Source organism: Megalobrama amblycephala, linkage group LG5, assembly GCF_018812025.1.
Source record: "Megalobrama amblycephala isolate DHTTF-2021 linkage group LG5, ASM1881202v1, whole genome shotgun sequence".
NCBI lineage: Eukaryota > Metazoa > Chordata > Actinopteri > Cypriniformes > Xenocyprididae > Megalobrama > Megalobrama amblycephala.
In genome coordinates, this window is record NC_063048.1 from 21748097 (window position 1) to 21772509 (window position 24413).

The 24413-nt window shown below is 36.5% G+C and overlaps 1 protein-coding gene across 5 annotated transcripts in view; it reads left to right on the top strand.

Annotated features, from left to right (window-relative positions):
- The window catches only part of b3gnt2b (UDP-GlcNAc:betaGal beta-1,3-N-acetylglucosaminyltransferase 2b), a 35488-nt gene extending 14937 nt beyond the window's left edge, over positions 1 to 20551 (top strand). For 2 of the 5 annotated variants that reach the window (XM_048191235.1, XM_048191233.1), the window contains exons 2-3: positions 13029 to 13159; positions 16666 to 20551. In XM_048191235.1, coding sequence (XP_048047192.1) covers positions 16684 to 17877 — 1194 coding nt within the window. In that variant the 5' untranslated portion in view covers positions 13029 to 13159; positions 16666 to 16683 and the 3' untranslated portion in view covers positions 17878 to 20551. The other 3 variants (XM_048191232.1, XM_048191230.1, XM_048191231.1) reach the window with 3 other exon arrangements.
- Positions 20552 to 24413: the final 3862 nt, after the last annotated feature.

The following is a 24413-nucleotide window of genomic DNA, read 5'->3' on the forward strand; positions in this document are numbered from 1 at the left end:
TTGAAGATTTGAGATTTAAAATGGTTAGGATTTTGAAAAATGATAGAGAAACATGAATAAGAAGTATTTCAGATTTCTGGGTCACTAATCAAATCAAATTGATCTTATGACGCTTACTGAACAGATGGTCAAATGTTCTTGATCCACTGAAGCACAAGATGCTCTTTGGACTTGGGGAATTCATGAAAACTTGTGGAACTGAAGGGTTCGTTCACCCAAAAATGAAGATTCTGTCATTTATTACTCACCCTCATGTCGTTCTACACGCGTAAGGCCTTCGTTCATCTTCAAAACACAAATAAAGATATTTTTCATAAAATCCGATGGCTCAGTGAGGCCTGCATTGACAGCAAGACAGTTAACACCTTCAATGCCCAGAAAGCTACTTAGACATATTCAAAACAGTGGTTCAACCTTAATGTTATGAAGTGATGAGAATACTTTTTGTGCGCCAAAAAAACAAAATAACTAGCTAGATAAATAATAAGCTAGATATTGTTGAATAAAGTCATTATTTATTTTTTTGGTGCACAAAAAGTATTCTCATCACTTCATAACATTAAGGTTGAACAACTGTAGCCACATGAACAGTTTTAAATAAGTCTTTAGTAGCTTTCTGGGCATTGAAGGTGTTAATTGTCTTGTTGTCAATGCAGGCCTCACTGAGTCCTCAGATTGTATCAAAAATATCTTAATTTGTGTTTAGATGAACGAAGGTCTTATGGGTGTAGAACGACATGAGGGTGAGTAATTAATGAATTTTTGGGTGAACTAACCCTTTAATGTTTTTGAAAGTCTCACCAAGGCTGCATTTATTTGATAAAAACACAGTAAAACTACATTATTGTGAATTATTTATACAATAAAAAATCCCTGTTTTCTATTTTAATATATTGTAAAATGTAATTTATTCCTGTGATGCAAAGCTGAATTTTCAGCATCATTACTCCAGTCTTCAGTGTCACATGATCCTTCAGAAATCATTCTAATATGCTGATTTGATTCTTCTAAAGAAACATTTCTTATTATTTTCATCCTTTGATGAATAGAAACAGTATTTATTTGAAATATAGATATTTTGTAATATTATAAATGCATCATCGCTGAATAAAAAAAGTATAAAATTACTTATAAAAGTATAAAATTAGTCATACTGACCCCAAACTTTTGAACAGTAGTTTATTTTGTAATAGAAAAAAATAATAGTAAATAAAATGTAAGCATTTGCACTATAGTGGTATCAGTGTTTTCATCAATGTATAGATCTGATTTGCTGTTCATACAGAAAGGTCTTGAATTCAAGACTTGCTGGGGGAGAAAAAAAGTTAGGGTGGAGCAGAAATGCCACAAGAATGATCAGATAGGATGAGGTAAGAGCTGTTTACACTTCCTCAGAATTGTGATTGGTGTATTCATATGAACATGCTCCTCCTGAAACCTCTGTGAGGAACTTAAAGCTTACAGAAGTCACAAAGCCCCACCTCCTCTCTATTCTTTTGACACAAAACAGAGCACAACTGATCAGAACACACGATCTCCCTCAGCTCACGCAGTTCAAACACATCTATTGTTCCTATCCTGTTTTGGATAAACTTACTTGTTAACTTCAATATGAACCAATAGACAAGAAAGAATAATGAACATGGACAGATACTTTTTGTGTGAGACAACAGGAGGCAGCAGGATCAACTTTGTCTGTGGTGAGCAAATGGAAACTGAGATTCATTTAAAAAAACATGACTTATTTCCCCATGTGACGGACCACAGAGTCATGCATAACATCTGACCTTACTTCAGCCAACTTAGCACAGGGAATTCAGCAGAGCCCTGTGAATTTCAGCACATCCCTGGTGAAAAAACTGGTTAACTGGTCTCATGGTCTTCCATCCTGGTCAGGGTAGTTAGATGAGTTTTGGTGTGGCAGCGAAAAAACAACTGAATTAACAGCTTACACTTTGAACCCATAGTTGGAAAATCCAGTTTGTTTTGCTGGTCCTTTAAACTTGGCCAGACAGCTGGTTTACTGATCCAAAGTTTTTATTAGCTAGACACCTGCAAGTGTTTTACTACCTTTTATATTCTATACATTAGTATTCTCCTGAATGTAACCCTGTCCTTTAGCCTCCTGAACCCAAAATACATCAACCAGTTGTAGTACAAGAAACCCTCAGAAGCCTTTCCAGGTAAAGGAAACACTAGGTAATCAGTTTTCATTCCAGTGATGAACAGAGCTCTGTAAACAAAGTGAATGTATGGTAAATAGTGCGGTAAACAGTGAGGAGGGCTTTTAACCCCGCCCTGTGCTTTTACAATGAAATGGGAGGAGTGGATTCATCATGGACAGATCTGGAGAGTGGAGACAGGCAGGATGTGAACTCGCTCTCACAGCTGGAGCTGAAAGGTAATGATGACTTTTATAAAGATAAAGGCAGAAGTGTTACATTAGATCAGTAAGGTTCCGGTCTGTGTCCCCTGGGATTTGGTAGAAAGATATGTGTTCCGGTTATAACTTTCATGTTGTGTAAGGAGCGCGAGACAGGGGCGTCCGCGTGCGGGTGAGTTCTGACGTCCGCTAAAACCTCCTTTTTATTTGTTCTACAGCTTTGTTTAAATCGAGTTGTAAACGGTTTCACTTTACAAATGTTGTTTTGGAGAAATTTTAAGTGTGGGGTTTCTTTTCAGCATCTTCCAGGTTAAAAGTAAAGTTCGCTTGGTTGTTGTTTGCGTCACCTGTGTGAGAGGTACAGTCACAGAATTGCATATGGTGGGTAGAAATAAGTAGTCAACAGCTTCAGGAAATGAAAGCATCTTGCAAGCTGGTTCAGAGAAATAATTGCCCCAAAACAGTCTAATTTTAGTCACTGACAGGGCGCATGTCCGTGGAAACTGTTTGTAATGCTTACGCGTGTATGTTGAGTATACAAATATGTTGGATTTTATTCAGTCAAGTTAGGTTTAATAGTAGAGTTCACAAGAATGAATGTCAACTGTTTCCTATTATCCATTTCACGCTACAATTGTGATTTGCACGAGTCCTCGTTAGGTTGTAGCCTTGTTGATCTTTGTCATCAGGTTGTGACCTGCCTAATCGTGTCTGTGCATGGGATGAATTTACTTTCACAGCTGGTATATGGTGTAGGCTAACTGTTGATTTAGCACAGCTCATTAGGTTCATGGCAGGAACAAGGAACATTCTTCTTCCCGTTTAACTTCTAAATGCATCATTTAATCTCATAACAAACCTCCATTGCTTTTTACCCAAACACTTTTCACAGTTTTATAGAATGTTCCTTGTTTACATGTACTTTGCATGGCGACACGGTCTGGGGGAGAGTGAATCAAAGTGTCAGTTAATATTTTAAACACATTTTTTTGGCTGTCCAGTAACCACTTTAAATTATCTATAAACTCTAACAGTTTTGTTCTTCCCCTCTATAAATCCAGCCTTAACAGGAATTCATAATAAAACGTATGATTGTTTCCTCTCAGACAAGGTTCTCTTTTTTTGTTGTTACAGATGTCAGTTAGAAGTTTTTTGTTTTTTTTAAATGACATTAAGTGTTTGCTAACCTAAATGCATTCAGACTGTCCTGAGGAGGCAAAAAAAAAAAAAAGGGCAGACAACGATTAAATCTGTGGCTACTTCCAGGAAAATGTCTTTAGACTCGTTTGATTCTGAATGACCTTTCTCAGAGAAGTAGAAAGAGAGATCCTGGGAAAAAAAAATAAAGTTGTCCTACTCATTTTAGTCCTGCATCCTACTCGGAGTACTCGAAAGTGAAAAAGATAAAAATGATGATTGCATGTCTTATATATTTTTTTTCTTTTTTATGATTGATTATGGTGCCATTTTGAGCAGTACTTTGCAAACTGCCATTGGCGTTGGGTGAGCATACCATACCAGAAAACTCTTAAAGCGAAACTGTAACTTTAAAAGTGCACAGTAATGCATAGAACCAAACTGATAATGAAGATACCAGTTAAGTGCAATCAGGGGTGAATCTATGGGTGGGCCTGGGTGGACCAAGGTGCACCCCGATTGATGGCTTGCCCACACTGTCAGATCAAGGGAAATGCATTATATTTTATAAAAAATACAATTTTCTAATGTTTAACAATTATTCAATAATTATTTTACATGTGATTTGGGTTTGTCGTGCATTAGAACTCTATTCTAATATTAAATAAGAATATGCTAATTCATCTCTTCAACTAGCAGTGCCCTTTTTATGTTATTACAAAAATGGCTAACCGCTATCTATGACACATTTAAGAAATAAACGCATCTAGACAAAGATGACAGGATGCTGTAACAATAATTAGAATTATGATGATATTATCAACATCTTAAATTCAAAACCCAGCCGACTCCGACTTGTTTAGAATAGACATACAAGGTAAGCTCTGGGTAAGTTTTTAGTCTGTCCCGCTGTGGCATGGTTATGAAATATTGGCATTTATTATTTTGAGCAAGGGGATAGTTCAATTAAAAAATGAAAATTCCGTCGTCATTTACTCACCCTCAAGTACGAATTTCTTTCTTCTGCTGAACACAAAAGAAGATATTTCGAAGAATATGGGTAACCAAACAGTTGTGGGGCACCATTGACTTTCATTGTATTTTAATTTTTTTTCCCATAATATGGGAGTCAGTTGTGCCTCAGAACTGTTTGGTTACACACTTGTTGTGTTCAGAAGAAGAAAGAAATTCATACAGGTTTGGAACAACTAGGGCTGTCGCGATAACTGCAATATCGTAATACCGCGCTATTGACAAGCCAACCACAGAGGACTGCAAATACCGCAGCAACCGCGATATTTGCATGTTTTTTTATTTTTTGAAAGGTATGTCCTTATCGTTTTACACTTCATGCATGTGTACTAAATATTAGATAAGTTAATAATGATAGCATAATGTGTACCATGGTAATTTGTACAGAGGTTCCATAGATTTGAACTAAACAAGCCTAAACAGACATTGAATGTGAGCAAGCTCGACTGAGCGCGTGCAGTTACCTGTGTCTGTCCTTCAGGCCGAGACATATATTAGTGAAAAAAGGTTGTCATGTCCAAGGATAGAAATCTCTCCCTTAGCATCGACACATTACTGGTCAGCTGAGCCTTATAAAGTGGCGCTCAAAGTTAAAATGATTTCAACAGCTTGTTTCATTGCATCGCTCTTTAAATGAATCAGTTTTTGAACGTACAGTTGAATGAACGGTTTAAAGACTCAAAGACAGTCCCTTGCTGCCACCTTGTTGCGCAACAATGTAACTGCACTGACTGACAGCCTGAGAGAGATGAGAGGTGCAGAGATGAGTAGTTCTGCATATATATATATATATATATATATATATATATATATATATATATATATATATATATATATATATATATATATATATATATATATATATATATACCGGTAAAATTGAGCCACTCAAAAATACCGCAAGGGAAAATCCTTAACCGCGACAGCCCTAGGAACAACTTGAGTAAAAGTGACGTGACGTGTAGCCAAGTATGGTGTCCCATACTCAGAATTTTTGCTCTGATTTCACCCATCCAAGTGCACACTATAGACTTAAGACAACAGACAATAAAAGGTCCAGCATATGAAGAATACTTTTAGCTGTGCTGCTATGTGTAATAAGCAATTAAGGGGCCGTTCACACAGAATGTTTTTCGATTCCACTGCGCTACCTTTCCATTATTTTTCTATGTAAACATGCTCTAGATGGATGTGTTTGACCATTGCGCTCATGTCTTGTCTTTTGCAGTGAGGTTGAAAAACATGGGGTGATGCGAATTATTTCGGCCCACACACACTTTTAGAGGCCCACTCATAAACAACTTTCTGCATCTGCCACTGAGTGCAATATGTACAGCACCAATCTTTCATATACATGACATTAAAATGAGAAGGCCATGTTGTCAGTTCTTTGTGCGTGCGTGCGTTTTTTAGTGCATCCACAACCGAAGTTACACATTCTGACTAGAACTGTCAAATTCACAGATTGTGTTCACAGATTTACATTGTTTTAAATCTATACAATCTTGCAGTTAGATCTTGCAATCTGTTGATCTATTAAGTTTTTAAAAGGAAATACTTTGAAAATTTTCCATATAGTATCTAATAGTTTCCCACTCATATGTGCTTGTTTTGTGGTCACAGGAGCCCTAGACAAAAGCTTCTTAACTGACATTTAGGCAACCAGCATTTTAATGTCTTGGGTGAACGATCCCTTGAATTGCATGACACCTCCACATTAATGGTAACCATTTACAGCCTGTCCCCCCCTTATTAACAAGTGATTTTCACTGTGGAATCAGAATGAGGTTCATTCCTGTCTGATTTTCACTATATAGTGTGTAGAATGTTGGCTTCATTACAACGAGATTGCATGCTCTTAGGGATTGTAGTCTTCATCAAGTCTGTACTTGAGCTTAGCACAACCCCCATAGTACCATAGGCCTTTTAGGCTGTGGCAGTGCATTTTGTTTTAAGAGGTAAAACTGAAATGGTTTCTTGGTTTACTGATATTCTTTTGTATACTGAATGTTTTGTAATGTTGTTTTTAGAGTCAGACTCCAAAAACATGCTAGAAGTAGGGCTGGGCGATATATCGCATGCGATTTTCATGCGCATTTTGTCAGTAAAGCCGGTTCCCTGTAGTTCACTGACAAGCTACGCAATATCGCGTTCATTATCGCAGATGAATCGCCTTCGAAAATGAATGCGATATTGCGTAGCTTGTCAGTGATCTACGGCTCTGTCTATTAAATGCCGCTCCCTTTGAAAGCAGGTGATGGCGATTTAGCGGTAATCAGGGAACCGGCTTTACTGACGAAATGCGCGTGACTGTTGCATGCGATATATCGCCCAGCCCTAGCTAGAAGTAATGAAGTATCACTTCCAGGAGCACATTTTTCTTTTCTTGTGCTTCTGAAGTCATTGTGCTTGGTGAGCATGCAGGGTAGGATGTTCAGGTAGTGCTCTGTGTGCGTCATAGGGGTTTTTGACTAACTAGGGTAAATCCCTATTTAAAGTTTTACTTATTTAGATTTCCATAATGAGTCAAGGAATGCCCTTCAAGCTACACTTGTTCCCCCAAGGTGTTAGCCTGTCTCATTCTTAATGTTTTTAAACCCAAGCATTTTCAAAGTAACCTACAGGATGTGTTCAAGGTGTAGAGTCTTATCTTATGAGAAAACCCTGCAGAAAACAGAAAGCATGCTGTCAGTTTCATAAGGACCGTTGGCGGGGGCGGGGTGGGGGTGAGGGCGGGAACTTCCTGGCATGCAGTGGTGTTCCTAGGATGTGTTTTTAAGATCCCTCGCACTTCATGTACTCTTTCATGTACTTTTGTTTGGTTACTTGTTCCATTTAGCCACCGCATGGGAAATACTCCACCCGATTTCAGACAATTAGCTTCAGTGATAGAGAATTCATCCTCTTCCAGGAAATCTGCTCTGAAGAGATTTCAGATGCATTAGACTGTTAAAGGGGAGATGATGTTTTTGTTACCAAGCTACATACGCAAAAGATCAGCTTAAGTCATTATTATTTCTTCCTTCGTATATACACTATTATTCAAAAGTTTGGGGTCCAGTTTTTTATATATAATATTTAAAATAAGTTCTTTTATTTAGAAAGGAAGCATTGAATTGATCAAAAGAGACTGTAAAGACAAACAAATGCTGTTATTTCAAAATTACTTTTTTCCCCAGGATTCTTTGAATAAAAAATTCAGCTTTACCATCACAGGAATAATTATATTTTAAAATATATTACAAAACAGTTATTTGAAATTGTTCAAAATATTGCTGTTTTTACTGTATGTATAATCAAAAAAATGTAGCCTTGGTGAGCAAAAAAAAAAAAAAAACATTAAAAATAAATATTATCAACCTCAAACCTCTGAATGGTAGTGAAGGTCTTAAGTTTGGGACATTCTCTGTTTTGAGTAAATTTTGGAGCCTGGTTTTCCATGTCATCATTTTTTTTGCCCATCTTTTTGAGTGTTTGTGATCATGTACTGAGGGTGTTTGATCTCTATACACAGATAAGTCTGCAACCTTTGTTTGAGAGACTTTCTTTAATATTGATTTAATCCACAAAAATGTCTAAATTCATGGTCACCAACTCACCGTACACCTGAGCGAAGATAGTTCATCGCAGTGACCGGTTTCTTTTTGTTTAGCCCCAAACATTTTTATTCATGTGACATTAATCTCCTAAAATGGCAGTGGGCTGAAAACCACACACTGAGATTATCATCAGTGAGTAGATTAATAATAGACAGTGCTTTTAACCTGAACTGGAGCTAAATATAGTTGGCTCTTTCTCATTCATACACGCATACGTCACATCCTGGTCCTGCTGTGACATTTGTCATCTAGAACAGCGGTTCTCAACTGGTTGGTCGCAGGTTTGATCTAGTCAGAAGCCAACATGGACAGGTTGCGTGACATACCTTCATCTTCAACAGCCATCAATCAAACTATGCAAGGTTTAAAATATGACTCAGGCTACATTTAGACACTGGTTCACTTGCATTGAGGGTAAACATGGTTCGAGAACCATATTTTAAAAATGGATAAAGAAATAAATTTAAAAAAAATGCCCACTTGACTGAGAACAGGATACCATTGAGACATTTACAAAACAAATTTGCCTATTTTCCTATTCAGCCTTTGTCATAAGTTTGCATATTGTTGGGTTTTTGATTGTAAGGAGATTTTGTTTTCTTTTGTAGGGTACACACCTTTGGTGTTGTGTTAGGTGACTACTTGTTGATCCATATATCAAAGTAGGGTTACATTTGCTGGGGTTTTTCAATGGGAAAAAAATATAAGTGAATTAGATGCTTAAAATAAGATTTTTTTTCTTTTTATTTGTAACTTGCAAAAGCATCAGTACAGTAATGTGGCTTCATATCGTGATTAAAGATTAAAAAATTAGGTAAAGACAGGAAAACTAATATAACATTTTACTACTGTTAAAAACTAATATAACGATAAATTCACACCTGTAGCCGCACGTCAGGTGGATTCTCTATTAAATTGTTGTGATGTTGCTTGGCAACTGTAATAAACTCAAATCTGCTTTGCATTGTGTCTAACAACATAATGACAGGTTTGTACTTGTTTTGACTTGTTCGGGACATGTCCCGCTGTTATTTTTCATTACATTCACATTCTTCACATTTTCTCACATGTAAAAAATGTAAATCTGTCCTGCCTGCTGACACCTGTGCAAAAATAGATAAATACTCTAACGCCAAATCCATATATACCGCAGTATCGCAAAATATCTACCACCGTGTGTTTTATAGTCCTATTTGTCATTGCCATTGATTAGCTGCTATGGTTTCTGCTGTGGATATTGTGCACAGTTGCAGGTGCCCTGGTCTTGTATGTGGTTGGTTTTATGAATCGGAAATTTCTTTCACAACTAGATGCATTGTCTGTTCACTTTTCAATAAAGCTGGAGTTAAACAGTTTGTAAAGGGTTTGTGAAAGGATCTGTCTGAGTGTTTAGTCTGGTGATGTGAAGCACAGAGAGATTCAGTTCATTGTTTACACAGCGAATGTAGTGTTAATTATTAATAAGAGACCTTACCTCCTGTGGACTTACAGCTTACAGCTTCTCTCTGACCGTTAGTGAACTAAGTAGGAGCAAATGTGCTGAATGCCTGGATTGCGTGTGTTCCCACACCCACATCCCCACACCCAAACACACACACACACACACGGGTATAATATATATATGGGCAAGCGTAAGGAATTGAGCGAATTTGACAGGCCAAATTGTGATGGCTAGACGACTGGGTCAGATCATCTCCAAAACTGCAGCTCTTGTGGGGTGTTCCTGGTCTGCAGTGGTCAGTATCTATCAAAAGTGGTCCGAGGAACGGTGGTGAACTGGCGACAGGGTCCTGGACGGCCAAGGCTCATTGATGAACTTGGGGAGCGAAGGCTGGTCTGTGTGGTCCGATCCAACAGATGAGCTACTGTAGCTCAAATTGCTCAAGAATTAATGCTGGCTCTGATAGAAAGCTGTCAGAATACACAGTGCATCACAGTTTGTTGTGTGTGGGGCTGCATAGCCCCAGACCTGTCAGGGTGCCCATGCCGACCCCTGTCCACCTCCGAAAGCGCCAACAGAGGGCACGTGAGCAACAGAACTGGACCACGGAGCAATGGAAGAAGGTGGCCTGGTCTGATGAATCACATTTTCTTTTACATCACATGGATGGCTGGGTGCTTGTACATCGCTTACCTGGGGAACACATGGCACCAGGTGCACTATGGGAAAATGGCAAGTGTGATGCTTTGGGCAATGTTCTGCTGGGAAACCTTGGGTCCTGCCATCTATGTGGCTGTTACTTTGACACGTACCACCTACCTAAGCATTGTTGCAGATCATGTACACCCTTTCATGGAAAAGGTTTTCCCTGGTGGATGTGGCCTCTTTCAGCAGGATAATGCTCCCTGCCACAAAGAAAAAATAGTTCAGGAATGGTTTGAGGAGCACAACAAGAAGTTTGAGGTGTTGATTTGGCCTCCAAATTCCCCAGATCTCAATCCAATCAAGCATCTGTGGGATGTGCTTAACAAACATGTCTGGCTGTGGTCCAAAAGTGGGACCAACACAATATTTTATATATATATATATATATATATATATATATATATAAATAATAGTCTGGGGGTCCTGAGCACTCTGGAGAAGGTTTTCGAAGGTTTTCCGCATTCATCTTTCCCTCGATTGCAACCAGTCGTCCCTGCAGCTGGAAAACCCCCACAGCTCAAATGTGTATTCAAATGAAGGTGTAGAACCATCTCAAGGATGATCAGAAGAAATGGACAGCACCTGAGTTAAATATATGAGTGTCACAGCAAAGGGTCTGAATACTTGGGACCATGTGATATTTCAGTTTTTCTTTTTAATAAATCTGCAAAAATGTCAACAATTCTGTCAATATGGGGTGCTGAGTGTACATTAATGAGGAAAAAAAATGAACTTAAATGATTTTAGCAAATGGCTGCAATACAACAAAGAGTGAAAAATTTAAGGGGGTCTGAATACTTTCTGTACCCACTGTATGTAATTATTATTTTTTATATATATATATTACACAGTACAGTCCAAAAGTTTGGAACCACTAAGATTTTTAATGTTTTTAAAAGAAGTTTCGTCTGCTCACCAAGGCTACATTTATTTAATTAAAAATACAGTAAAAACAGTAATATTGTGAAATATTATTACAATTTAAAATAACTGTTTTCTATTTGAATATATTTGACAAAGTAATTTATTCCTGTGATGCAAAGCTGAATTTTCAGCATCGTTACTCCAGTCTTCAGTGTCACATGATCCTTCAGAAATCATTCTAATATGCTGATCTGCTGCTCAAGAAACATTTAATGTGTACAATTGTACAAAATATTTGTGTACAGTATTTTTTTCTCAGGATTATTTGATGAATAGAAAGTTCAAAAGAACAGTGTTTATCTGAAATCTAATATTTTGTAACATTATAAATGTCTTTACTGCCACTTTTGATTGATTTAATGCATCCTTGCTGAATAAAAGTATTAATTTCTTTAATTTCTTTTCAAAAAAATAAAAATAAAAATTCTTACTGACCCCAAACTTTTGAACGGTAGTGTATAATGCTACCGAAGCTTTGTATTTCAGATAAATGCTGTTCTTTTGAACTTTCTATTCATCAAGGAATCCTGAAAAAAAAAAAGTACACAACTGTTTTCAACATTGAAAATAATCATAAATGTTTGAGCAGCAAATCAGCATATTAGAATGATTTCTGAAGGATCATGTGACACTGAAGACTGGAGTAACGATGCTGAAAATTCAGCTTTGCATCACAGGAATAAATTACTTTGTCAAATATATTTAAATAGTACACAGTTATTTTAAATTGTAATAATATTTCACAATATTACTGTTTTTTTTACTGTATTTTTAATTAAATAAATGTAGCCTTGGTGAGCAGATGAAACTTCTTAACATTAAAAATCTTAGTGGTTCCAAACTTTTGGACTGGACTGTACTGTATTGCTGTAGTTTGTAATTTTTTTTTTGCCAAATAATTTTTGCAGAAATACCTTAAAGGGGACCTATTATGCAAAATTCATTTTTGCATGGTGTTTGGCTATAAATGTGTGTTGGCAGTGTGTGTACACAACCACCCTATAATGATAAAAATCCAACCACTCTTTTTTTTTTTTTTTTTTTTAATCCCCATAAATCATAAGCAGTGTCTCAGAACAAGCCGTTTCCAGACTTCTGACACCTAAGAATAAGCTCTTTAATCTCTGGCCTTCTAGGCCGAGAGCAGCAGCAGCTCATTTGCATTTAAAGGGCACACACTGAAACGGCGCATTTTTGCTCAACCCCAAAAAGTGGCAATTTTAACATGCTATAAAAAATTATCTGTGGGATATTTTGAGCTAAAACTTCACATACACACTCTGGGGACATTAGAGACTTTTTTTACATCTTGTAAAATGGGGTATAATAGGTCACCTTTAACCAAGTTTAGTGTTTTGTTCTTCCCCCACATTTTAGAATATTTAAAAAAAATATATGTAAAATATTTTCCACATATTTTGATGGTTTAATCAAACTTTTAGGGTCATTATAAACAAATATCCCCTCCAGACATTTCTTTTGACCACTTCTGTATATTCACAGCAGAAGAGAGTGTGAAAACATTGTTCTTGGAAGGCTTTAATAATTTCATAATTTGTGTTTAGCTTGTAGCTTGCTGTACCTTTATGAAAACCTTTGTGACAAGACACACTAGATTCTTCAGTCAATCAAAGATGGAACTAATATTTTTAATACTCTTGGCCAGGTCAGACCACCTGGACTAATCCTCATGTGTGAACAGACTCTATTTACTCTTGCTGTTTCAGGATCTGATGTTAACCCAAATCTACCATATAACCATTATTACAGCAGCAGCAGCAAAACATATGTTTTTCTTTCTTCCCAGATATGGATTTCTTTGCCACGTCATCCTTGTTTCTGTGACTCACTCTGCTAGTTTGTCAGGATGGGCTAAAAACAATTGCTAGCAGCTGAGTAGCGTACACCTGGATCCTCCACAGTCTCACCTTTGCACAGGTAAACATGTACACACATCATTTAATTTATGAAACAACAATTTTTGTCTTATTGGCTGATACTTTGAAAGCATGTTGACTGATGATAGCGAATATAAAATGCTGATATTTATATAATAGAAGTCATTTACGGTCATTAAAATGTTAAGTATTTTAAATTGACATTGAACTTTTATTATATACAATATTTAATAATATTTGACTTAAAATAAGAAACAAGTATTTTATTTAGTTTATATTTTTATTCAGGAATGTATGAAACCAAGGAAATTGGCACACAGTCTTTAAATCACCACTGATCCCAGAGGCCAGCTGGCCCATGAGGCCACTCTAAATTTAGTCCTTTATCCCATATGTGTAAAACTAAACCTAGCTCTTGGATACAGCTCTTTTCCATAGGCGATACTGGGCCTTATACTGGTGTCCCAGTGTTATGGTGTGGGGTATACAAAGAATGAAAGGAAAGTGGAGGTAGAGCACAAAGAGAGACAGAGCATGAGAATGTAAGCTAAACTGAAGAATGTGGAGTTGAATAAATGAGAGAAACCATGTGCAACAGAGCAGAGGGGTTGCTGGGAGACAAAAGCAACAAAACGAGAACAGGTGGATGGGAAAGGGGCATGTACACAATAAGTGGAGGAAGAAGTACTGATATTGACCCCGTAAGAGTTTTAAATGTCTAAAGACAAAGTTACTCCAAGGCATCCTAATAAAGTGTCCTTTATAATCTAGCGAGTTAACTCTCATATAGAGTTAAACCTAAAGAGGTTCACTTACAGTCAGGTCCATAAATATTGGGACATCGACACAATTCTAATCTTTTTGGCTCTATACACCAGCACAACGGACTTGAAATGAAACGAACAAGACGTGCTTTAACTGCGGATTTTCAGCTTTAATTTGAGTATTGAATTGGGTATTTACATCCAAATCAGGTGAATGGTGTAGGAATTACAACAGTTTGTATATGTGCCTCCCACTTTTTAAGGGACCAAAAGTAATGGGACAATTGGCTGCTCAGCTGTTCCATGGCCAGGTGTGTGTTATTCCCTCATTATCCCATTTACAAGGAGCAGATAAAAGGTTCAGAGTTCATTTCAAGTGTGCTATTTGCATTTGGAAACTGTTGCTGTCAACTCTCAATATGAGATCCAAAGAGCTGTCACTATCAGTGAAGCAAGCCATCATTAGGCTGAAAAAACAAAACAAACCCATCAGAGAGATAGCAAAAACTTTAGGTGTGGCCAAATCAACTGTTTGGAACATCCTTAAAAAGAAAGAACGCACCGTTGAGCTCAGCAACACCAAAAGACCCGGAAGACCACGGAAAACAACTGTGGTGGATGACCGAAGAATTCTTTCCCTGGTGAAGAAAACACCCTTCACAACAGTTGGCCAGATCAAGAACACTCTCCAGGAGGTAGGTGTATGTCTGTCAAAGTCAACAATCAAGAGAAGACTTCACCAAAGTGAATACAGAGGGTTCACCACAAGATGTAAACCATTGGTGAGCCTCAAAAACAGGAAGGTCAGATTAGAGGTTGCCAATCAACATCTAAAAAAGCCTTCACAGTTCTGGAACAACATCCTATGGACAGATGAGACCAAGATCAACTTGTACCAGAGTGATGGGAAGAGAAGAGTATGGAGAAGGAAAGGAACTGCTCATGATCCAAAGCATACCACCTCATCAGTGAAGCATGGTGGTGGTAGTGTCATGGCGTGGGCAATGGAACTGGTTCTCTTGTATTTATTGATGATGTGACTGCTGACAAAAGCAGCAGGATGAATTCTGAAGTGTTTCGGGCAATATTATCTGCTCATATTCAGCCAAATGCTTCAGAACTCATTGGACGGCGCTTCACAGTGCAGATGGACAATGACCCGAAGCATACTGTGAAAGCAACCAAAGAGTTTTTTAAGGGAAAGAAGTGTCATGTTATGCAATGGCCAAGTCAGTCACCTGACCTGAATCCGATTGAGCATGCATTTCACTTGCTGAAGACAGAACTGAAGGGAAAATGCCCCAAGAACAAGCAGGAACTGAAGACAGTTGCAGTAGAGGCCTGGCAGAGCATCACCAGGGATGAAACCCAGCGTCTGGTGATGTCTATGTGTTCCAGACTTCAGGCTGTAATTGACTGCAAAGGATTTGCAACCAAGTATTAAAAAGTGAAAGTTTGATTTATGATTGTTAATCTGTCCCATTACTTTTGGTCCCTTAAAAAGTGGGAGGCACATATACAAACTGTTGTAATTCCTACACCGTTCACCTGATTTGGATGTAAATACCCTCAAATTAAAGCTGAAAGTCTGCAGTTAAAGCACATCGTTTGTTTATTTCAAATCCATTGTGCTGGTGTATAGAGCCAAAAAGATTAGAATTGTGTCGACGTCCCAATATTTATGGACCTGACTGTAGTTCAATTTTAGCTTGATGGTCTAACAGCCAAACATGGGGCAGAGTCTTTCAATTAACTGATGCCTTTGCGTCTACCGAGTACTGATAGTGTGTCTTCCTGACTTGCATGTTTTGTCATTTAACAGAATTAGCTTTGTGGTCATTTGCATCACACGTTTCTGCAGCATGTGGTTAAGTAAAAAACAGTTGAAATTGTCAGCTAAACCGATCTGGTGAAAGAGAACCTATTCTAGGAAATGGAAACTGTAGAAACAAGGAAAGTAAAAAATAATTGAAACCAAAAACTGCAAGTGTTTTTATGGTTTACCCAGATACCATCTCATGAGGTGCCTTCAGAGAAAATAAAATACTATTTATCTTTTTTTTTTTTCTTTTTTTTTTTTTTTTAAACCAAAGTAAGGTCCAGTCGTCTTGATAATTCTGTTATTTAAATGAAGTCCGTTATGCTCGACACAACTTTTTATTTGATCAATAAACCTTAAATAATGTGAAATATTATTACAATTTAAAAGAACTGTTTTCTATTTGAATATATTTTAAAATGCATTCATGTGATGGCAAAGCTGAGTTTTCAGCATCATTACTCCTGTCTTCAGTGTCACATGATCCTTCAGAAAACATTCTAATATCCTGATTTGCTCAAGAAAACATTTTTTATTATTATTATTTATGTTAAAAACCGTTGTGCTGCTTGATATCTTTGTGAAAACCATGATGCATTATTTGATGAATACAAAATTCAAAAGAAAAGCATTTGTTTGAAATGGAAATCTTTTGTAACATGTCTTTACTGTCACTTTTGATCAAGTATTATCAGAATTGTTGAATAATATATCCTTGTTGAATAAAAGCATTCATTAAAAAAAAAAAAAAAATCGTACTGACCCCAGACTTTTGAACAGTTGAATATATGGCACAAATACAGAATCACTACAATGGCAGCATCAAATGGGAAATAAACCATCTTTATTGAGCTAGTAATCTTATTCTGTAGCCCTGAGAGTAGTTCTTAACATGTCCTGATCTATGTTTTGTCTAATTTTTTTTTTTTATTATTATTTTTTTTTTTTGTCTCTGCTGTTCAGGTGGTGAGGTTTGACAACATGCAGGGACCTCGGAGGAAGGTGAAGGTCATGTTGATGATGACAATGGTGTTTATCTTCATAGTGGTGGAGGTCTCCCGCAACGTTGGGAAGGGTGACAGCAACAAAAATAAGCTTTTGGTTCCCTCAAAGCGTTTTTGGGCAAAAGATCTTCCCAGTAATGCCTATTGGAATCGCCAACAACAACAACTGAATTACGTCAACAACCCCAACCTAGAAATTCTCAACTTCACAGCTGATAAACTTCCAGACTGGCTCAATGACACGGTCAGTCTGGACTCCTGTGACCCAGACTTCAGGGTGACCACCCAAATCAAGGATTTCAACTCCTTACCGGATCGCTTCAAAGACTTCCTGCTTTATATGCGATGTAGATCCTATCCCATCGTCATGGACCAGCCGAACATATGCGAAGACCAACCGTTCCTCCTCCTAGCTATTAAATCTTTAGTTCCACACTTTGATCGACGTCAAGCTATCCGCGAGTCATGGGGCAAAGCTGGTCGCCTTGCAAACAGAACAGTCGTTACGGTTTTTCTTCTTGGAAACGCAGCCATGGAAGACTACTTCCCTGATCTCTCAATGATGCTCCACCATGAGAGCTCAGTGCATAGAGATATTCTTCAATGGGACTTTAGGGATACCTTCTTTAACCTCACCATCAAGGAGGTTCTTTTCCTGGAATGGCTGAGCACCCGCTGTCCTGGAGCCAGTTACGTCTTCAAGGGGGATGATGATGTTTTTGTTAACACCATCCGCATTATAGACTTCCTAAACAGTCTTTCTCAGGCCAAAGCCAAGGAACTGTTCGTAGGGGATGTGATTAACAATGCTGGTCCACACAGGGACAAAAAGGTCAAGTATTTTATCCCGGAGAGCGTGTTTGTTGGAACTTACCCTGCGTATGCAGGCGGGGGCGGTTATTTGTTCTCGGGACAGCTGGCCCAGAAACTTCATAACGTCTCGAGGTCGGTGCCCCTCTACCCCATTGATGATGTCTACACAGGTATGTGCCTTAGGAAACTGGGTCTCACACCTGAGAAGCACAAAGGCTTCAGGACTTTTGATATTGAGGAGAAATATCGCAATAATGCCTGTGCCTATAAAAGCCTGATGTTGGTCCATCCCAGAAGTCCTCAACATATGATCAAAATCTGGGCGTGGCTGAATGACCCAGCCTTGAACTGTCATTGAACAACTGCTCTACATTTTGGCTGCTTTAAAGGGACGGTTTCCCCAAAAAATTACAATTCTGTCCTCATTTACTCACTTTCATGACGTTCTAAACCTGTAAGATTGACTTTCTTTCTTTGTATGGACCAAAAAAATACTATGATTATATTTCAGTGAAATTCAGAATATCTTTTTGCGTTCTGCAGTATAAATAAAGTCATACAGTTTTGAACGACATGAGGGTGAGTATAGATGACAGAATTGGAATTTGGTGAATTATCACTTTAATGTTTTACCATTGTTCTATTGTGATTTATTATTAGTGTCTTTATGTACTTAATTTCATGTCAAATGTCAGGAGTAATGATGAGCTCTTTAGATTTCAAAGCTATCCGTTTCAGAAGTGGCTCCGAATTGCTACCTTCATAGTATTGCAATGGCTTGACTGTGTCAAATTCTGATAATGTCACAAGTATTTATAAACTCCTCTAGTTGTGAGGTCACAGGTGCTGAGGATTGTGGGAAATGTAGTTCAGCTGGTCTGGACATGGACACAATACACCGCTCACCTGAGCAAAAATATCTGTCATTTTAAGATGCTGTTTTTACTGTCGTTTTTTTTTTTTTTTTTCTATGGGAGAAATGTTGTATTATGCTAAAGTGAACGGACATATTCAAACGATCATACATTTCAACAAACACTTTTTTTTTTTTTTTTTTTTTTTTTTTAAAGCATCTATGCAGCCATCATAATCTCACTGTCCATACTTTCTGCTTTAGTTGTCTGTAAAGTAAACGAAAATATCGCCTTCCTGTTTTGCACACAAACAGCCTGAAAATTGAAACGTGTGTATGCGTGTTTAGGTTCATGAAGAGTTTGCTTGTTTAGAGCCCTAGTTGTGGGTACAGCAGTTTATGATCCCAAATGAATGTAGGTTGCCTACTCAAACCTCAACATGTGTGTTTTTGACTTCATGCACTGCTGTCTCTCTTCCTTCTAGAGATTCTAGATAGATAGGTTTCTTATGCAGAAGCAGACAATCAATTGCAAGTCACAATCTTATTTTTGTATAAACAAATTAGGCGTACGAAATCATTCACTCTGCTGAAAAAGCAGACTGAAATCCTGTTTGCCTCTCTGATCTGATTCTAACTGTTCTCAGGATGTTCTCAGAGTTTTGATCAAAAAACTGATTTACAACCATGATGTTGTGGTGTAAAAAAAAAAAAACAAGAATATGAAAGTACAGAGTGAATTTGAAATCAAGGCATCACATAATTTACCTTCTTGGCTAAATGAATGAAACTTTACAGCCAGTTTTCCAGGCCCAGATTAAGCCTGTTGCCGCTGTTGTATTTTTCCCTCTTATAAAGAGGCCAGGAAACGGGTCTCAGCTGGATGACTTAATTACTGAATTTGACAGGCTCCCAACTATGTTACAGTGACCCCTGCTGGTCTGCTTAGGTTTTTGTTTTGTTTTTTTGGTAATAAACACTGGACTTTTTTCTGTAACTTGCCTTTATCATTTTTGATCTATTTAAATCATTCATATGGCCTGCCAGTTAACTAGCAGTTCATATATTTTTCTATTTTGTTTTGGTTAGGGCTATTCATCATCAACAGCCTCTTTTTAAAAAAGAGGCGTAGGCCTCGTAATCATCACAGACTTAAGGGTGTACTGACTGTGTCCGGTCGATAAATATCTGTTTGTCTTCAGTCTGCCTTATTGGTTGTTTGCTGAGGAGTTAAATCAAGCATGTGTCATATTTGTTATGTTTAATATTAAGTTGTCCACCCAGCTATGAGGAATGAGCGCCAGAAGGATGTGTGTTTAATGTCGCCTCTCTGGCGATAACAAGGCAAGCACACCGTTTAACAGCCTGATGTTGTGTTTGGTGAGAGAAACAAAGTGTTTACATATGATTATGAACAGTAAAAAAGTTGTATTTGCTATTTTTATTGGTCACAATGGTAGATTGTACAGTACATGTTTTATACACTGGTATTTACCGTACTGTTGTGAGTTCAAACTCTACAGGTTGTTGTGAGAATGAACTCCTGTTCTTGCATTATGCTGTTTGTGTACCAGAAGATCTTTTGGTTTCTGTTGGTAATGCATTTATGAGAAATGGGTCTTTATGTAAATCATAAGATATTTGAATGTTAATGTAATATGATGTGTTGGGTTAAATGTGGCTTTAGTTGTGTATGTGTATATTTATGTAGCTATGTACAGTATATACAGGCTCAGGAGTATGATCATGATAAAAAAAATTTAAAAAATGAAACATTTCTGTCTTTTAAACAATTCTGTTTGTATTTCGGAATTGTTCACTATTCAGTCACGTCTATATGGAATTTCTGAAACTATAATGGCTTTCAGGTATTTCACTTTTTCTTTTTTTTTTTCTTTTTCTTTTTTGAATGGTCAAACTACTTTTTTGCCACATTTTTATGCTGATTGCTTTCTATTATTATTATTATTTGTTTGTATATCACAATGCCTCTTACCAAAAACACATTGTCAACCAAGCAAACATTGCTACCAAAATGTGCCTGTCAATAATTCTGATCAATTATCTGTCTGGCAGTCTTTTGTAATTGAATATGCACATTTATGTTCTTTTTGTCACGTCTATGTCTGCCTTTTTTGATTGAACTCTTATAATAAATGTAATAAACTGATGTTTTGTACCTCTGTCATTCCTGTCCATTCCATTGCAGAGTTTTTTTTTTTCTGCTATTAAATTTAATCTTATTTAAAAAAGACTTGTATTCATATAATATAATTCATATAATATATATTCATTTATTTTCCCCTTCTGCCCTACTTTTGTGAGGATGATGGGTGTGTTTGTGTGTGGCAGCATTTGTTTTCCAACCAGCAGAGGGCGTTTTGGTGCTTTGTGTATTGTAGCAACAATGTGCCAGAGCTCTCCTGCAGTGGATAATTTTTGTCACTCCATTCTGTGCGGCACATATATTATCAGCAATTTTTAAAAGCTGAATGTCACCCTCTCTTTCATTTACTAAGGTACTTTATCATGATCGGTTCTGTGAAACTATCTTGTTCCAACATGCAGCATAATTTTTCCTCCAACACTTTTAATTATAGCAGTGCTCACAAATCATCTGCGGCTCTGTAAAAGGTTTTCATACCGAATTTTCATACCTAACTACACTTAACATGTCCTCAGTGCAAAAAGCACTAAATCTTATTCACACTTCTTGTTTTTGTCTCAGTACTTGATTTGTTTCGTTTACTATACCTGCTGAGATATAAAATGCAGTTACATGCACTTTCTTGTTGATCACTTGGAAAAGGTGTCTTAAAAAAAACAAAAAACAAAAAAAAAAACAGCTTTGATGTAAATATAACTGGGTAATCAAGAAATAACATGGACTTGGATGCTTTTTCTAACATCAAGGTTTTATGTTAGAATTTATATTTTAAAACGTCTGGAGTCCATCTCAGCTTCAGTTATTAAAGGAAAAGAGAGACAAATTCATGTATATATTTTTTTTAATTCAGTTTTTCACACAAATTGATGTGTTGATAGAATATGCGCTACTGTTCAAAAGTTTATGGTGGGTATGAATGTCTCTTATGCTCATCAAGGCTGCATTTATTTACTGTAAAATACAGTATTGTGGAATATATTGTGGAATATTATTGTAGTTTAAAATAACTGTTTTTATTTATTTATTTATTTATTTATTTAAATATGTTTTAAAATGTTTACTCCAGTCTTCAGTGTCACATGATCCTTCAGAAATGATGTTGATTTGGTCAAGAAACATTGTTATTAATGTTGAAAACTCTTGCGCTGCTTAATATATTTTTGTTGATGTTATTGTGGAAAATGTGATTTTTTTTAATTTTTTTTTTATTTTTTATGATTCTTTGATTAATTGAATTTGAATTAGAAATCTTTCAATGTAAAAGTCTTTACTGTCACTTTTGATTTGAATGCTGCGTCCTTGCTTAACTGTATTAATTTCTTTTAAAAATCTCACTAACCCTAAACTTTTGAACAGTTTACTGTATTTTAATAATATATTATTTTTATATTATTAATATATCAATTTAGATGAAAGTATGTTGTGTTAAATAGACTGACAATGTGACAAATACACTGTAAACCCTAACACTCAAAATAATTAATTAATTTGAGTAGGACAAACTTAAATGAGTTCAGTTAAATTAACTTTTATGAGTATTTAGAACTTTCTTTTTCTTTTGAGTTCACAACACTGACATATTTCAAGTAAACGGAACTGTTTCATTGTTTTGAGTTTTATGAACTAATTTCTTTTAATGTAGATGAACTTAAGTTTAACTGAAACTGTGCTGGGATTTTTTTATTTTCCAGCATGCTTTGCCTATAAATGCTAAAATTAAGTGTTATATAATGTAATTTGTGCAAGATCAATGTTAAGTGGGAGATTTAGTAGTGATTAATGTTTTGTTATGCTAATTTAGAAGAGTTTTTGTTAATGTGGGTTTTTTGAGCGTTACCATGGTGACAAGTGGTGCATGAGAGCAAGTTACATGTTTTAAGTTTCTGTCTATGGTTTCTGTCCTCATTCAGTTAAACCATGCTATTGTTAAAGGTGCCCTAGATTATGTTTTTAAAAGATGTAATATAAGTCTAAGGTGTCCCCTGAATGTGTCTGTGAAGTTTCAGATCAAAATACCCCATAGATTTTTTTTTATTAATTTTTTTAACTGCCTATTTTGGGGCATCATTATAAACGCGCCGATTTTATGCTGCGGCCCCTTTAAATCCCGTGGTCCACGCCCACAGAGCTTGCGCTTGCCTTGAACAGTGCCTTAACAAAGTTTACACAGCTAATATAATATAACTCTCAAAATGGATCAAAGTGTTCATCATGCATGCGGCATGCATGCGTCGGACTATGTGAGTATTGTATACTGTTATATTGTTTACTTCTGATTTTGAATGAGTTTGATAGTGCTCCGTGGCTAACGGCTAATGCTACACTGTTGGAGAGATTTATAAAGAATGAAGTTGTGTTTATGCATTATACAGACTGCAAGTGTTTAAAAATGAAAATAGCGACGGCTCTTGTCTCCGTGAATACAGTAATAACCGATGGTAACTTTAACCACATTTAACAGTACATTAGCAACATGCTAACGAAACATTTAGAAAGACAGTTTACAAATATCACTAAAAATATCATGTTATCATGGATCATGTCAGTTATTATTGCTCCATCTGCCATTTTTCACTATTGTTCTTGCTTGCTTACCTAGTCTGATGATTTGGTTGTGCACAGATCCAGACGTTAATACTGGCTGCCCTTGTCTAATGCCTTTTATAATGTTGGAAACGTGGGCTGGCATATGCAAATATTGGGGCGTACACCCCGACTGTTACGTAACAGTCGGTGTTATGTTGAGATTCGCCTGTTTTCCGGAGGTCTTTTAAACAAATGAGATTTATATAAAAAGGAGGAAACAATGGAGTTTGAGACTCACTGTATGTCATTTCCATGTACTGAACTCTTGTTATTTAACAATGCCAAGATTAATTCAATTTTTCATTCGAGGGCACCTTTAACATGTTAGCAAATTAGCAAGTTGGCATTTTCTGAATTAGTTTGTTATAGCTAGCAAAATTTATGTTGAGATAACCTAATAATTATAAGTTAAATGTATAAATTAGTGTACTCAAATATTTCAAGTTAAGAACAATAAAATGTACGAGTACAAAAAAATCTTACTTAAACTTTGAGTTTCTTAACTTAAAAAAATCAACTTTTTGAGTTCCGACAATTTTGGATTTACAGTGGTAAATAACTCATTTGATTTGCAAGAACTCAAAATAAAAAAGTTAATTAACTAAATCTTTTATGTTAATTGCAAAATGTATGAGTTGGCTAAGTCAGTACTTCTAAGTTACGAGCAATTAACATGTACTACAAACTAAAAACTTGATAGTTCTGCTAACTTAAAATTTAGAACATTTGATGTAAGTGATTACCTCAATTTTTTTGAGTTAGCCTATTCCAGCTTACAGTGTACAATTTAATTTTGCTGCATTTTAATGTTAAAGTTCTACATGAATAATGAGAATAGAGACATTTGAATTACCATATTTCTCAATGGTTTTAGAAATATCAGTTTGTAGGGTTGAATATGCTTGTGAAGGGACGTTTTGAAGCAATAAATTGAAGTGTGTGTGTTTTGTAAATGGAAAAAATTGCAGTGCCACGCCCTTTCTTGTCATCTTGTCCCTGAAGACATGGAGTGAGAGGATGGATGAGGAGTTGCTATAGAGACTTTCTCTCAAGGGATGAAGAGATGCTGTAGGATTAGAATCAGTGTTAGTGAGAGGTTTTGAATGGTTGTATCTCAGAGACCAGATCATGGTCTAATTAGACGTGCACGTTTGTGTGGAATGCTGTTGTATTTCAACTTTGTGTAACACTGTGTTTTACAATCATGTTTCACATTGCTTCAGGAATGCGTGAAACTATTGTGTGTGCAATAGGATATTGCTTTTGTGCAACTGAAAACAATAGAAGA